General features: G+C 39.0%; 1 protein-coding gene across 2 annotated transcripts; it reads left to right on the forward strand.

The window, feature by feature from the left end:
* Positions 1-3,955: 3,955 nt before the first annotated feature.
* lratd1 (LRAT domain containing 1) lies at positions 3,956-6,194 on the forward strand. Of its 2 annotated transcripts, none has more exons than XM_039693144.2 (2): positions 3,956-4,108; positions 4,370-6,194. In XM_039693144.2, exon 2 carries the CDS (start codon positions 4,407-4,409, stop codon positions 5,187-5,189), a length of 783 nt encoding a protein of 260 aa, XP_039549078.1. In that variant the 5' UTR covers positions 3,956-4,108; positions 4,370-4,406; the 3' UTR covers positions 5,190-6,194. The 2 variants fall into 2 exon arrangements, with proteins under 2 accessions (XP_039549078.1, XP_039549079.1); XM_039693145.2 differs by having other exon boundaries at positions 3,961-4,162.
* The last annotated feature ends 10,511 nt before the right edge of the window (positions 6,195-16,705 follow it).

Here is a 16,705-nt window from a genome sequence, read left to right on the forward strand (position 1 = left end):
CTGGAGGACAGGATATGACAGTGCGGGGCCAGGGACCTGTAAAGTTTCAGTGATGTTAAGGAAAAAATCTCATATGAAATGCCACTAAAGGCAGCTGGCCCATAACAGGAAACCGGTCCCGATAATAGTTATTTGTGCAGTGATAGGGCGTGGGGCTGAGAAAGCACTCCTCTCAGATAAAGGCTCAGGGAGCACGGCCTACTAATAGTATCGAAGTGTGGAAAAAAAGAGGTGGATGGCAGCACTGAAAGCAGAGAATGAGAGAATAAACTGTCAGTGAGCTGCTCCATCAATAGCACATTGTGGTGGGAGTTCTACAATAGGGCCATAAGGGAACTGTGTGAAAGAATTGTCAATAGCCTTTCTCCACCCGATGAGGGAACACAATCTATAAGAAGCATAGATCTTTCTTGCGGGTCTAAAAAAAAGTATCTGTGGTCTCCTGTGAGAGTGAGGATTAAATTGTCATTTTGGCATGGAAGCTGAACTCGCTCTGTGGTCTAAAGCAGGGTCAAGGCCTTTAAGGTCGGCATGGTTTGGAACGCTCACCCACTGCACTCAGCACATGTGACTCACTCTGACTGAAACAGACTGACTGGGAGTGTTATTGTTGTGTGTGACAGCGAATTTAAGACCAGGGGATATTTTTAGGTCAAGCCAAATAAATCAGATACATCTCATCCTTTCCAGTATAGTAACACCATTCCTCAGAATCCTAATTAATATTTCCTCTTGAGAGCTTTTGTGAAACCACTTGAAGTAGGCCTATAAAAATACCTATGACACTCACTGAGCTGAGGACACGATGATGAAAGAGTGCTTTTTGAACATGGAACAAAATATAAGAGTTTTTGGCAGGATGGGATGTATTGTTTGGAATTCCCAATCCTCTGCAGCTAATTATTTTTTGAATTGCTATAGCGGGATCCAGAAGTCAGATGTCATTTGCCGTTTCTTTATTCAAATTATTGTTGAAATTTGCTAACAATTTCTGAGTTTAAATTGTTTTAAAGTAAATCCTTTTATTACGATTTGAATAAAAAGTGAAAATTGTGGTTTGGTACAAATTTGGTGGTTGTTGGTGCACTTCCAATCAAAACATCCCATAATTATCAAATGTCAGGGCAGGGGTCATTCGCACAGAATGTGTTTTTGGATTTAAAAATGGAATTAAAAATAAAACAACCATTTTGGTATACACTGGACAAACCCAAACATTGGGTTAAAAATGTAAATTAAAAAATGTAACATAATGGCTGGGTTTGTCCATATTTGACCCACAGTTGGGCTAAAACAACCCAGTATTTTTTAGAGTATAGCAACTCGTTTTATAAAGTTGAATGCTTAACTTTGAACTAACATAACCAACTCAAGAGTAGTTTGTCTATCAGGCCACACTTAGCAGTAGCAGCAAGAAATTATACGTGAGACATTTCTTGACATTATTTCTCATTACACTGTTATTGCTTTACATTCAATACAGACCACTAACTTACATTCACAGCCCAGGTGAAACATGAGTTCTTTTGGACTTGAAGATGAATGCTGTGCAGGAAAGGCTATGAAGGCTATGTCTATTGTTTTGTGGTGATGACAGCATTTGAACTCCGTAGAATTGAACTAGTATTGGCTTGTCTTTTGTTTTTCCTTTTATCTGGCTGAGATTTTCTTACCCTCTCAATACAATATTGTACTTTGCATTTCTGTAGTGTCATTTTATGAGTTCTGGGCTAAAGGTGGTGGCAGTTTGGCTTTTGTCTGGCTGACATATGGGGATTATGGCGTTGTTTTGGGCCAGTTCTGGACAATATCTGGGTACATTGTAAAGCTCTGGGCGAGTTTTGGTCTGTTCCCGGCATTGATCTGGTTAACTTACGGCAAACAGTACTTGGGCCAACCTTGGACCGTAATTCCATGCAGTATGTTGCCAAAATCTCAGCCGAAATTTAGCCAGAGCCGGCTCAAAGCCAATTTGCTTTCTGGGGTGAGTTCAAGGAAATGAAATACATCTGACCATCTAGTCATTAAAGTCGTTAAATATTTTAATTTTATGTGTAACCTTTTTTTTTTTAACTTTGTTTTTTAATTTTATTTCAAAGTTTAAATGAAAAACAAAATCCGAGATTTTCAATATCAAGCTTTTGGACCCCACTGTATATATTAGTATGTTTGCACTTTTCTATGGAATAATAACAAACAAAAGAAGCTCTTTTAGGTAAAAACTCTATACCTGCTAGAGCAGAAGATAGATTTAAAGCGTGTTTATCTGTATTCATGCAAAAGGGGTTCACATACACCAACTGTTAAACTCATAACATCATAGAGGGAATGATTAGTTATCTTGGCAGCATTTTATATGAAGCCCATAAAATACTGCTTTCTCAAAGCCCAAGCCTTCAGCTGGATATATTGAATGCAAGACTGCCACATGGCCATTGTTACCAAAAGCCATTTTTCTCCTGGTTTCCATTCCTCCACTCCTCTTCTCCCTCTTTCATATACTCTCCTTTGTTTGTGCTTGACTTGTTTTCCCTGGTGTTCTTATATGATTACAGTGTGCTTGTTTACTGCAAATACGGCCCATCTCTATATTTCAAAGAAAAGTGCAGAACCCTGCGGATATTGTGTGCTGTCCCTTTATTTCCCTCACATCCTTCTCTTCCATTTCTTTTCTGTCACTCTCTCGTACATGCACCGCAAGTATTCACGCACTTGTAAGTCTACTGACCTATACGCTTCGAAAGTGTGTCTATTATGTTTGGTTGTGTGCCAAAGCATCAGGATTCTTTTAAAGGTCCTCTGCATCCGCCTTTCAAATAGATTATCTTTCTCTTTCTCCGCCATCACACACATAAGTATAGAGCATCTATACATATTAAACACGCGTGCAGACACAGATGGGTGTGTTAGTGAGACACAAGGGCTATCGATTTCATAGGTGGATAATTGGATTTTTCTTCACAGAATAATTATAATTTAAATCATTCCAACTTCAAGCCTGCCACTGGAGTGCCTTGTTTGTGTGGAAATTTGTGTGGCATATGGCCTATGAATGGCTTGTGTGTCAATACTGTGAATGTGTGTGTGTGCAGAAGGGCTGCACACCCTTATGAATGGCTGCAAGATGCTGCAAGAAATTACTCAGTCACTTGACTGAGTCTCATGACAGCTAGTGTGTGTGTGTGTGTGTGTTGTATGTCCCTGTGTGTGAGAATGCAGAGGTCCACACCAGATCTGACAGGAAAACAGCATTTATCTATCATATAGATTCAAGTCTTGTACATCAGTTCAGCCGACAGCATGTGTGTTGTATTCCTTTACCATAAAAATTATTTTCGACTAGTCCCTCCTTTTATTTTAAATATCAAAAACCTGGGTGACAGTGAGGCACTCACAATAGAAGTGAATGGGGCCATTTTGCAAATGGATAACATTAGGTTCAATTTGTTAATAATTTGGATCTACATTAGTTAACAAACTAACAATAACTAACAATGAAAAATACTTATTAACTAACATTAAGTAAAGAGAGCTTAATGTAAAATGTAAAGAGAGCTTAAATGACAAAATGAGAGACCACTCAAAATGATTTTTGTGGTGATCCACTTTATGCCAACTTTATGCACCTGTCCTGAACCCGAAATACTTCTTTAATAAAGTGTTCTCCTAGCAAACATAAGCTGTAACTTGTTTTGACAGAGCTAATCAACCATTCAGAAACCAAATGTCCTCATAATGAATCTCTAACTTTTCTTAGCTCAATTTCAAGCCTATTTACTATTACATTCGACAAATCTGCCAAGCCGTTTGGTTACTGGAGGCTGTGAACAACACAAACATCTGTAATATAAGACTCTGAGCAAAGGTTTAAGTTTTTCATGAGGGCTCTGAACCAATCGCAACCAGGAGGGCAGGTTTTGCTAGTCGGGGCGGAGTTTTCTAGACTACTTAAAGTGCGGCGGTGCAAAGTGTAGGAGAAGCCAGTGTACCTTGGAGGACACGAAAGGGGGAGGTAACGCGTTTGTTTTGGAGACCTTGCGGGATACACACAGCACCAGCACCGATGAAGAGTACGGACCATTGACCATAGTCCTGGGGAAATACGCAGGTATGCGTCCGTTCGAGGTGTTGCGTTGAGAACGTATTAACATACATGAGCCTCGTGAGTAGTACCACATTGACTCGCCCTTTTCCTCTTTGTGCCGCGCTCTGCGCGACTGGCTTGTTTACGCACCCAGGTGCGCGTGGTGGTTTATTGTGTAGTGAGGTGACTACTATGACTCTGTACCTAGACAGCATTTCGGGCGCGTCAGAGTAATTCTAGTACGCCTCTCCAGTCTGACACTCACATAACCCTTTTGTATTTCAGAAGCAGTATTCCATGTCTCTCCTCTGCCCTGTTATTGATGGGAAACCAACTGGACCGGATCACCCACCTGAACTACAGCGAGCTACCTACCGGGGATCCATCGGGCATCGAGAAGGACGAGTTACGTGTTGGTGTGGCGTATTTCTTTTCCGATGAGGAGGAAGAACTGGACGATCGATCGCAGTCGGACAGCTTTAAAGACAACAACAGCCCGAGCAAAGACGGTCCGATTGCACTTAACGAGATCGAGTACTCGGCGTTCTGCTGCCAGGAATGTATATACTCCAAACTGCGAGAGAATGAGGACCTGAATGTTTATTCTGTGAAAACTTTATTGACCATGTGCAAACCCGGGGATCTACTGGAGTTAGTGGCCAACGCACAACCCCCACACTGGGCGATCTTTGAAGGGGAGGACCAGGTTATTCACCTCTACAAGGGGGAGATCCGCAAGGACAGCTTGTTTGAGATCAGCTGCGGTCGACAGGGCAGGATAGTGAACAATCGGTACCGTTACCGGCCGCTGCCCGCTGATTTGGTGATGCAGAACGCGAGCGGGCACGTGGGGCTCAGCAGTGGCGAGATTTGCTGGACGAACTCGGAAAGTTTCGCAGCCTGGTGCCGTTTCGGCAAGCGGGAGTTTAAAGCGGGCGGGGAGGCGCACTCGGTCGAGCAGCGCTACTTTCTGAAGGTGCACCTGTCCGAGAGCACCGCGCACACGCTCATGTTCCGCAGCCTGGAAGAGATGATTCGTGAGAGACGGCGCGTGGACGCCAGTGGCATTCTGAAGGAGCTGTCGCTGGTGACCGGGAAGGAATGAGCACACTGGGACTCTCTGCATGCCTTGACCAAGGGCTGCTTACCTTTATTTCAGGACTTTGGCAGGGTTGTGCGTATTTGTGTGAACATGTTTTGGCAAAGACAACGCCCCTTTTGGTTGTGCTGTGAGAACCGATGGCCCCACTAAAGTCACCCTGTACCTTTAAAAAAGGAAAAAGATAAAACATAAGGTGAGAAACATCACAGTTCGCCCATGACAGTCCCTTCAAATTCGCACCCGAGCTCTGCTGCGGCAGATGGTCACCACGATGGGTTCATATGTCTGTGGCAAGCCGTTTTGACATTTATTCCTTAAGACTAACTGCTTGGCTAATTGTCTGTGTTACAAACATTCATTATTCACCAGTAAATAGTCAAATAGTTTGTATCTTTTTTTTGTCCTAACAATATTTGAATAAATAGCCTACATCAATAGCTACTACGATCTAATTGGTAGCTAAAAACAGGTGCCTAAGGAACATCTATATTGGAAGTAAAGAGTTCATATCTGAACCACAGATCCACCTAGAATTAAATGGCAAAAAATGCAATCTGTATCAAGGGATATTTGCTTGTCATGATCAGAATAGTGACTCGAAGAAAGGTAGGCTACTTTTGGAAGGAATAATTAGGCATTAAGGGTGAAATGGAAAAAGATACTAACCATTGGGCTACTTGCTGCTAATTAAAAATATGAACTGGTAACCTTAAAAAAATAGTTAGTTTAAAGGAATACTTGTTATACAGCTTGACACATTGTCTCTTATTTGACTGAACTCTAGTTTTACCATGAAACGTGGAGCTCGGTTATTGCGCATCTGTGCAGCTGCATTTAGTTCTTCTAACCCCCTACAGGCGACAACACACGAGCCTTGTTTTCAATCTCTTACCAACAAATGCAGCGAACATTCTTATGTTTTTGGAGTCCATATTTTTGTATTTCAGTTAGTACGTTTAAAGAAAGCTGTTTTTATTCAAATAAACGTAGATTGCCCTATGAAAATTGCGTTGGTCTCTAGCTCTTTTTCATACTGTTTTGCGTGCATACAAATGCAATGAGCGAGCACGTGCTGGGCTGAGGCAGCCTCACGTCACGCGAGTGACTAACCGATGCACTATAATTCATACATGAACCTTCTGTATTGTTCACAGTATCGATTATTTTTTTTTTCTCATTTGGTTTTGGGGGATTTATTTCAGTCAGCAGGGCAGTCGTTTGTTATCATTTCTGCATTAGTATGCCTTATAGGCAGCTGTTGATGCATGAAGACACTGTCCTTTTGTTCCTGGCTTGTTACTGCTGATGCTGATTCTAACCTTGGCTCTGAGACATTGAGTGAAAAAAGTCCTTTTAAAAACCCTGCAGCCACTGAAGCATTTCATTATATTACTTGTCTATGCTAGTTTAATTATACATCAAGTTTATGGCCGCACTGCTTGTGGTCCAGAAACCATACATCCAAATTAACTGCAGTCTCCATTTTTTTTTTTTTTTTTTTTTGGCTGCAAGGTTTGCAGTAAGTAATGGGAGAACTGTGTATAAGTGTGTCTGCACATAGACACTCGCAAGCACCAGTAAATATGGTCATGCTCTGTTTGTTTTCCTATTAGAGGCTGTGGGCTGCAGCTGGGATCATTTATGCTTTATGTTCAGTGATGCTTGATTGGCCCACAGGTCTGTGTGGCTGGACCCTTTACAGTGTGTGTGCTGCTGGCCAACACTAACAAGTCATTCTGAAAATCAGTGTACCTGATGTCCATTCTTTGCAGGTTTACCTTTTGTGCTGCAGCTTACAAATTTATATCAAGCACAACGTAACTGTTTGAGCTGTGCGTTAATTCCTGTGCTGTTATTAATCTTCTAGATGCGTATTCACTGTTCAACATTTGTATTCATTTCACACACACACCTATTACTGTTCATTCTCTTTATGTGTCAATTCCAGGTCATAATGGTAATCATGAGTCATTCGTCATGCACAACATGTTATGTCAGGTGTGCCAGTTTGAGCCGTTAATATGGAAAGCAGGGGATTGTACAAATTTATGAAGACAAGTGGGACAGGTTTCTTAAGGCTTGGGTAAGGTTGCTTACCAACTGTCAGATGAGTTCATTGTAAATGTAAGAGATGAATTCACTAAACTTTCTGCAGCACTTTTTACATCTTACAAACCTTCTACAATCAAGTTTATCCAGGCAAACATGTGTTGCATTTTAAGTATTTCAATGAATAATCATTCTTTCTAGAGCAAAAATGCTCTTCTGTCTAAATTGGGCACATTGTTATTTGCTTGCCACAATAAATTACCACATAGGCTATGGATAGCAGGCATTGAATGATTTTAAAACTAAATTTGTGTACATATTCTCTTGACTATGCCAAAAGTTATTCATCACATTACAGAGAAAAATACTTTAACCAGGCACACTCATATTGGTGGAATGATGCTGTACAATCATAGTAAAGTATGTCCGATCTTGGTATTTTGAGACATCTTCCACCATTTAAAACTTAGAACTGAGCCTTCTAGTATATTCTTTGACATTGTACTGACAAGTAACACGCACGCACGCGCTCATTTTGCTTGGCCCAGAGTGTCATCACCATTGTCTCTTTAGTGTTTTCTCTACCACATTGTTGTTCACCTATCCCAGCAGCCCCAGTAACCCACTTTTTTATACAACCCTATCTTGATATTATCCCACCCCCACCTCATTTCCCCTGTCTCTAGGCCTGACAATCTGTCACCTGTACCGATTCCTTTTTTTTTCTGAAGCTGGAAATTTAGGATAGTGGGGCAGCAGGCTATATGTGGAGAATGAGGGCAGGAATGAAGGCTCAATGGGCTGAGGGAGAAAATGTTGCCAACATGAACTGAACAGAATATCTTTACCCTGAAACAAAGTCTGCCTTTCGGTGATGTGCCATATGTGTGCCATCCTGTTTGTGTTTTCTGTCACACTTCGTAACCTGTTACTGGGGAAACCTTAGCCAGTCGTTTAACCTGCGTCTCCTGAATATTGTTTTACTTGAAGGCTGGAGAGAGGATGAATGAATATCCAGCCTCTTTAACGGAAAGCTTGTTGTTTTTGCGTTGATTAAAGAACGAACGATAATGCATTTGATTCTTCTAAGGGAAAATTATGCATAGCATCTGTGCTCTGCAGAAATCCTGCCTCCCTTTCAGACTCGATCGGATATTCATTTAAACCAGCGGTCTAGCTGGTAATCTGGCCTCAGGAGGTGAGGAGGAATTTACGAACTCAAGCCTCATTTGTTATCTTTTTGTCAATTACATCTCATAGCAATTTAAAAGAATTAGATTTTTATCGTCTTATTTTGTGCACTAAGAAAAACTGCCAATGGTGTTTTGGATATTTTTTTCAAAGTGGTGAATAAAACAAATTGAAGTACATTTTACAAGAAAAGTTAGTTGTTCTACTACAAAATTTTATTTTTTTTTCTAGAGTAACATTGTTATATCACAATATTCAGATCCCTATATGAGATTTTTTAAAAATTGGGTTTGTTTTCATTTGTTTCATATCAGCCACGGATGTAGTCTCTCTAACAGGTTTACAAGCAGTTTCAGTATGATTAAATTATAATATTGTGACGTAACAGTTGCCTATCTGAAACACTTACTACCATGTTGTTTTGGTATAATGGTGCAAGATTCTTAATAGTTCGGTGTGCATGCATCATTATGCTAATTTACATCCAGTGGGTTAGTTTTGTAAGAACTTTTTATTTGTAAGGCACATTATTCTAAGGCACATCACCATATTTTTACTGCATACAGGGGAACATAAATCATAATCATTTGTTAAAGGGTCTTCTCTCCACTTTTTTTTTTTTTTTTTTTTTTTAGAAATAGGCTCATTTTACCACTCCCCCAGAGTTAAACAGTTGGGTTTCACCGTTTTCGAATGTATTCAGTCGATTTTTAGATATTTAGAAGAATATCAGTAACCAGACAGTCTCATTGACTTCCATAGTATATATGAAGAGTTCAGATGCAAAAGCCTCTAAGTGCCATTTGAAATTTTCTTCTAAAATGATCATTTTTATCAAGCTTGTATATTTAAGTTCAGTAATTTCACTTAAATGGCAATGAAGATTACCTATTAATTGTCATTTAAGTGAAATTACTGAACTTAAATATACAAGCTTGATAAAAATGACCATTCTAGAAGAAAATTTCAAATGGCATTTAGAGGCTTTTGCATCTGAACTCTTCATATTTTTTCTACTATGGAAGTCAATGAGACCAGGTTACTGATATTCTTCTAAATATCAGAAAATCGGCTGAATGGATTTGAAAACGGTAAAACTCAACTGTTTAACTCTGGGGGAGTGGTAAAATGAGCCTATTTCCAAAAAAAGTGGAATATCCCTTTAATCTCTATGCGTAATGATTTTGTACTGCTATGGGTTCTTTGAGATGGACTCACTGTAACATGACATACTGAATTGGTCAGAGGAACAGTGTAGGGAATCCTTAGAGAGTAGATTAAACTCTACTGTAGCTCATATCATATTATAGACTCTTTATAATGCTACAGCATAATGCGCCACAGTGCAGAATTCAGCAAATTCTGTTTCACGCTTATGAACTAGAGACCGCTGCTGGCTGTGAAAGAGTGCTGTCTGATAAAAATTCAAGCAGAGTTCCAGAAACCATCTACAACGACTCAACAAAATCAACATATGCGAGGCGAGTAGCCAGCTTGCGTTTTAAAATCCTGAAAACATTATTTTTCTCTATCGATCATCACATCAGAGTGTGTGCGGACCTGTTTAGAATGAACAGAACCAATGACTGGATGCTATTTGAGATGTTGTGGCACCTGTAGAGCAATGAGGTAGATTTTGCAACCTCCAACAGTCACATTATGTTAATGCTTTGTGTTCTTGTGCAAGTCCCTGTGGACCCAGACAGTCTCCCTTGTTCCCCTCCTATGTTTACTCTGCTCCTACTAGGCTCACATCAGCTTACGTTGGGCCACACCAAAGTTCTGTTCCCAATTACTGCAAAAGTGTGTGCTCCTTATACTGTTTCCCTCTGAACCGTGCTATGAACATGGACAGAGATGGCAGGGGGAAAATAACCTGCCTCACGAAAAATGACAGCTCTCCTTTAAAAAAAAGAAAGAAGCAATTTCTCTAAAGTGTGGATCAGAGAAGGCCCGCTACTTTTTTGAAGTGACATGAGACTTAGTGTAGTTGTGGCTGGGGGACAATAGAGATTTCATAGCTGTTGGTGATGGTGTTCATGTGAGACAATAGGAAAGATACATCACAAATTAGATCTTTTAACATCTGAATTGTTTCTTCTATGAAGAGCAAATGTAGACTTTTGCTCATGCTTCTCTTGTTTTTTTTTTTTTTTTTTGGGGGTGTTGTTTTGGACCCCATTCACTTTTTATTGTATTGAGAAAAACATTTTCTTTTGTTTCACAGAAGAAAGTCATAAAGGTTTGGAATGCCATTTCTGATGTACTTAACAACTACTCTACTGTAGATGGTTCTGTAAAGACCACACAGATTTTTAGGAAGAAACCGTTGTCCCCATCTTAATTTTCAGGGGTATTTCGGAAGTATTTCATGTAGGCTATTTGGTGGATGAGCACAGCCAATATAAAGTTAATTTATCATATGTTTCTTTTAGATTATCTAAATGATCTGAACTGTGCTATCCAAATCAATGTTTATAACTGTATTGTATTTAATTTTGTTCTCTTTTAATTTAGATACATATGTCCATTTGAATGTCTCCAAAATAATTCTAGGAGAAACATCTGAGTACTTCAAGGGACAGTTCACTAAAATTTTAAATAATAATAATGTACTCCCTTATGAATTACTTTCTTCTGTGGAACAGAAAAGGTTATTATTATTATTATTATTATTATTATTTAAAGAATAGCCTGGCCACTATACGCTTCAGTATACAGTATGAAATTTCAATACAATAAAAAGTGAATGTGGACTGGAGCTGCCAAGCTCCAAAATGACAAAAGAAAAAATTCAAAAGACTTCATATAACACTGATATTTTTATTTTTAGTCATTGTATCAGCTTCAGCCTATTCACTTTGATTCAATGGAAAATAATAAAATTCCAATCGCAATGTCAAGCTAATTTTGAATGACATAAGATAAGTAATGGCAGGTAATGACAATTAAGTAAAGACAATTTCCTTGTTTGGATTAGCTATGTCTCCATTTAAATCTCCAGTGAAGCTGCAAGGTCTGACTGCTTACATTCTTCTCTATAGTGTACATGTATGCGTGTTTATTTACATCTACATATTGAGCATAGAACTGCTGCTAATATAATACCGTTTTAATTGGTTGTGTCACACTCAAAATATGGGCAAAACAAATCAAGAGGAAACTTAATTTAGCAGTTGAGGCACCAACACTCGCAGACACACACAGTCATGCCCATAACTTTCCATTCCTCTGCTGATATTTCTACCTGCTTTATCTGTCTGAGTTAATGAGAGAGTCAGAGATACAGATGCGCTGCTCTCTCTGCTGGACCGAGCACAATTCCATACCTTTGTTTCTCCTCTTATATCTCACGCTTTCCCTGGATTTTTTTTTTACATTTCACACACTGGCACATATTTATTCTGCAATTATTAGCACTGCTGCCTTTAAAAATATGGATATTTGCCCCCATCCCATCCCATCCCATATCATGTCTTCTATTTCTCCATGCTTAGGCTTGTTTACCCTTTTTGCCAAAGCCAATCACACACGCTACTGCCGCAGCTGTGATATAACACATATCTCATACCTGCCATCTAATGCTTGCACAAACACTCATAGCGAACATCAGTTTGCCTTTCTCTTGCTCTCATTTTCCCTGTTTTTCTTCTCCTCCTCTCAAATGCTCGACTCAACCTTTCTCTCTTCATTCAGTTTCTCGCTTCATCGTACTCCTCCTCCTTGGTTAAGCACTGCATGTACTTCTCAGCTTGACCGTTCTTTGACCGGGACAACTTAGCCCCCAACATCTCCATTACAGCAATCACACACCCCACAGGTGTCCCCTGCACACACTGCCTTCATTTTTCTCTCAGCACTCAAGCACCAAAGTCAGAGAGAGAATGTCATGAGGATGACAGCCTGATTGGAGATGGACACATCAAGGGAGAAAATGAGAAATGAGTGCATTCACAAATTAGAGGCAAATGAGGGTTTTTTGACACTTAAATGACACTATATCTATAGGTTAACTAATGATTGGCCACGTAATTATTCATTTTGGCTCATTAATTTGTGTATAGCATAAACAAATGACGTTCACTTCTGTTAACAGCTCTTGCATGACAAACAGCGTAAAATAGATTCTCGCACAAATGACTTGTATTAGCCGGTTCTAGCCTAAGTCAGTTCATTTTGAATCAGACTAATACAGCGCAACCCGCTTAGTCCAATTCTGGAACGAATGACTCAAATTAGTTATTTTTACTGAATCAAATACATACAGCACAACTATCCCTTCAGTTATTCTCCAAACTGTAGAGACAGCACAACCAGTTTAACCCAATTCCTGAATAAATGACTGAATCAAACAAATACAGCGCAACCAATGTAGTTCGATTCCTGAAATTGCATTGGAATTGTCTTGAATGTATTTATTACTGAAATAGTAAAATACTGTGATAAGTAAATTTATTTTTTTCAAATATCTATTTTATTAAAAAAAAAAATCGTTAATGAATGGGAAACTTAATGAGGAACTTTACACTTCCCATACATACTCAGGAAGCATTTGTTATTATTATAAAGGCTGCGTAAATGATATAATTTTTGACAAGGGACATGATTAATTGCAGTCCTTTTTTAATGTGGTTATTTTTGTTATTCAATCACAACACATTAATGTATTTCCATTATTAATGTTCCGGCCTACTTTTGCAGAGTTATGGATTGATTATGACCCCACTGTATTTATGGGCTTAGGATGAACTCTGACAGAAAACAAATGGTTAATTAAACAAGATTTTACATCAAGGTATAGTGAATGAACCAGGTAGGAAGCTATGAGGATAAAGTCAGACACTATGTTTGCAAATGCAGTGTCAAATAAGCAATTACACCATTTGAAACTAAATTGCCATTTTGCAGAGTGGACAAAAGAGGTGTAACATCAGCGAAGATCTTCAGGACCCTTACTTTGTGACGAGGCAGATTTCAAATTGCCTCTGTTATGATGGTGTTCTCAATTAACATGGGCTGAACTGTTGGATGCCTCCCACTTTGAGCAACAAGTGTGATTCTGTAATACTGGGTCTCGCACTAAGTAATAAGTGCATGGACTGTGCTACGGTTGGTTATCAAAGGAAGCTGTAGGGAGTCTGATTGCAGAGGTTTGAGATGAATGTATCTAGTGATCTAACCCAAGAGCCTGGCTTTGAATTATACATGACTGTAAGACTGAAACCTTCACAAGAGAAGACTATAGACAGTCACACAAACAAACACAGAACACAGATGCATATAGCAAGCCTGTTTTCAGTACTCTATCTATCTATCTATCTATCTATCTATCTATCTATCTATCTATCTATCTATCTATCTATCTATCTATCTATCTATCTATCCAATCCCATCCCATCCCATCCCATCCCATCCCATCCCATCCCATCCATCCATCCGCCCATCCGCAACTCTTTAGAAAGGAATAAAATGGTTTAGATAACTGAACCAGAAAACCTTCAGCCCAACAACCCTTATTTGGAGACATGTTGCAACAGTGTTCTTGAAAAAGAGACTGACTTGCAGCATGCTTTACCACAAATCCAAAGAGAGAGTGAAATATTCATGCAGCAACAAAATGAATCTAAAATAGAGCCCTCATACATTCGGGAAGCAATGGAGTGCATGGTGAGACAACACAGCTAAATCAAAATCAGGCTCTCGGGCCCTCTGCTCTGTAGTCATGGCCTTGTGTATGTTTACCACATTATGCCACAGTTCAATATTTCTCTCAACAGTCTGCTGCTGAATATTATAATGGTTGAATTTCAGGCAGCCTGATGCATCATGGATCTGTGAAGTGAATGCCAAACCAAATATTGACCATGTGATGTATGAACTAATCCCCTCCTGTCTCAATTGTGGCACCTCCCATGGTATGCAGGTTTCTCTTAAGATATTTTCTATGAATTAAACTAAAAACATTGTAACCAATGTGTTTAGATTGCTATGCATCTTATCATAGGCATAATTAGTCCAACAAAGCTACACATGGCATGCTGTTTTTGTTTATGGTTCATTGTATCTATGTTGTCTTTGACTATACTAAGCTTTCATTACTGCCTTCTACATATGAAAGCTTCCCTACACACAAAAACACACTCTCACGACCGCTCTCGCACACGCGTCCAAACACACAGACACGTTACACCAAGCATATTGAATTTCCTACGATGAAGACAAGAGCATCACCATGGCAACGTCACAGTACCTCTCCCTTCCACTGCCTGTTTTAAAAAAGGAGAGGACGGAAAACAACAAGAGATGAATAGAGTTTAAAGGGATGAGGGTGGTCAGTGATAACTCAGTGATATATAATTGCCTATATGAAACCTACTCAAATATGTGCTACTCTCTGAAGCACAGCAAACCTGAAGCATTTCAGGTAGAGGTTAAAAAAATTTCTGTCATTATTTATTACATCTGTCATCTGTCATGTTGTTCCAAACCACAATGCCATTCACTTTTATTGCATGGTTTGTAAAGAAAAACACAAATTTACACAGCTTGAACATTCTGCCTAACATACTTTTGTGTTCCAGAAGAAAGAAAGTCATACAGGCTTGGAACAACATTAGGGTGAGTAAACAAAATTGGCATTTTTGGGTCAACTGTCCTTCCTAACATAAATCAACAGACTGCATCCACTTTAAAAGTTAAATGTAACAATGTAAAAATATTTAAGCATGCATAAATGTGTACACAGAGGCTGTATTTGAATGCACAATGATGGCTAGAGGGCAGCAGACAATGAAAGTGGTAGAGAAATAAAGCTCTCGAGGCAAATGTCTGCATGCAGCTGAGTTTATCCCACTGAGAGAGAGAGAGAGAGAGAGAGAGAGAGAGAGAGAGAGAGAGAGAGAGAGAGAGAGCACAATGGCTGCCCAGAGACCGTGAAATCTTTTGGCTTTGTGTATTGCACCTTCTGTCTCTCTCTGCACACAAACAGCTCACTTAAGCATTGATTACATCTCATTCTGCCTCTTTAAAGCAACTCCTTTACAAGCATAATTAACAATCTCAAAGGGGGACACTATAAAACATCTGCTGTACACAAGGCCAGAAGTGTGAATGACCAATTCATCTTCTCCATGATGTCAGTCTGTCAGTAACATCACCTAAAAACTGCCACTCAATGGATATAATAATCACCAAGCAATCTGTATCTGTTGAGTTTTAGAAAGAGGAATTATGACTACAATATCTCTGTGCACTGAAGGGTTGTTGCATATACACATTTCTTCAAGCTTTTTTGCTTTATGCATCCCCACAGCCCCATCAGTAACTGGCTCTCCATCAACAACAAACCAGAAATGTGTTCCTTTTCACACTATACTGGATTTAATGTTATCATGAATATTTTTTTTAAAAATATGCATTTAAACAAACAAAAAAATAGATACTAGGTGAAAAACACACTCCTTTCAGACTATCCTTCATTTTATTAAGACACCTGAGCATGTTTGTCTCACAAGGTTTGAGGACAACTGTATTTGATATTATATTGGTATGAAGAGGAGAGGCAAAATAAAGCAGGACAAATTGATCAGGAGCTCTGTGTGGTCATAAAAATGCTTGTATAAAGTGCTTAAAAATGTAATTTCAATTCAATTAAGCCATTTTATTTGCACACACACATGTTGGGTTTTCATATTACACGGAGACTTTTCATAGATTTTTATACTGAACAAACTAAATTATATCCCCTAACCCTACCCATCACAGAAAACTTTCTGCGATTTTACATTTTCAAAAAACATAATTCTGTATGATTTATAAGCTGTTTTCCTCATTGAGACCAAACATGTCTCCACAAGGACTTTGAATATTTTCATCTTTATGGAGACATTTTGTTCCAATAATGTTGGGTATACCTGAAACACACACATACACACGGACCGATGGATAATGGACAGATAATGATGATAAGAGATGGAGAGAAAGAAATGTTCACTTGTTTGTATGCTTACATCACACATGACTCACTGCCATCCTCACAGACTGCAATGATGCACTTGGAGCTGAAATGGATTACCAAGAATTAAGATACACCAGGAGAAAACCATCTGTGGAAATATGAAAACATTGTAAATCATGTCAGTCTCATTGAATTATGTAGTATACAGCAAATGTCTTTTTAACAGTGGAATAGAGACCAGGAGTGAAATACTGAAGTCAAACAAAGAGCAAAAGGAGGACATTTTTTTTCTGTGATGGAAGTACCAGGAAGAGAGAGAAAA

Source organism: Pimephales promelas, chromosome 13 (genome assembly GCF_988280905.1).
Source record: "Pimephales promelas chromosome 13, fPimPro1.hap1.1, whole genome shotgun sequence".
Lineage (NCBI taxonomy): Eukaryota > Metazoa > Chordata > Actinopteri > Cypriniformes > Leuciscidae > Pimephales > Pimephales promelas.

Excerpts from the sequence above, each read along its gene's own strand:
- lratd1 (XM_039693144.2), top strand. The coding sequence starts at position 4,407 with ATGGGAAACCAACTGGACCGGATCACCCACCTGAACTACAGCGAGCTA.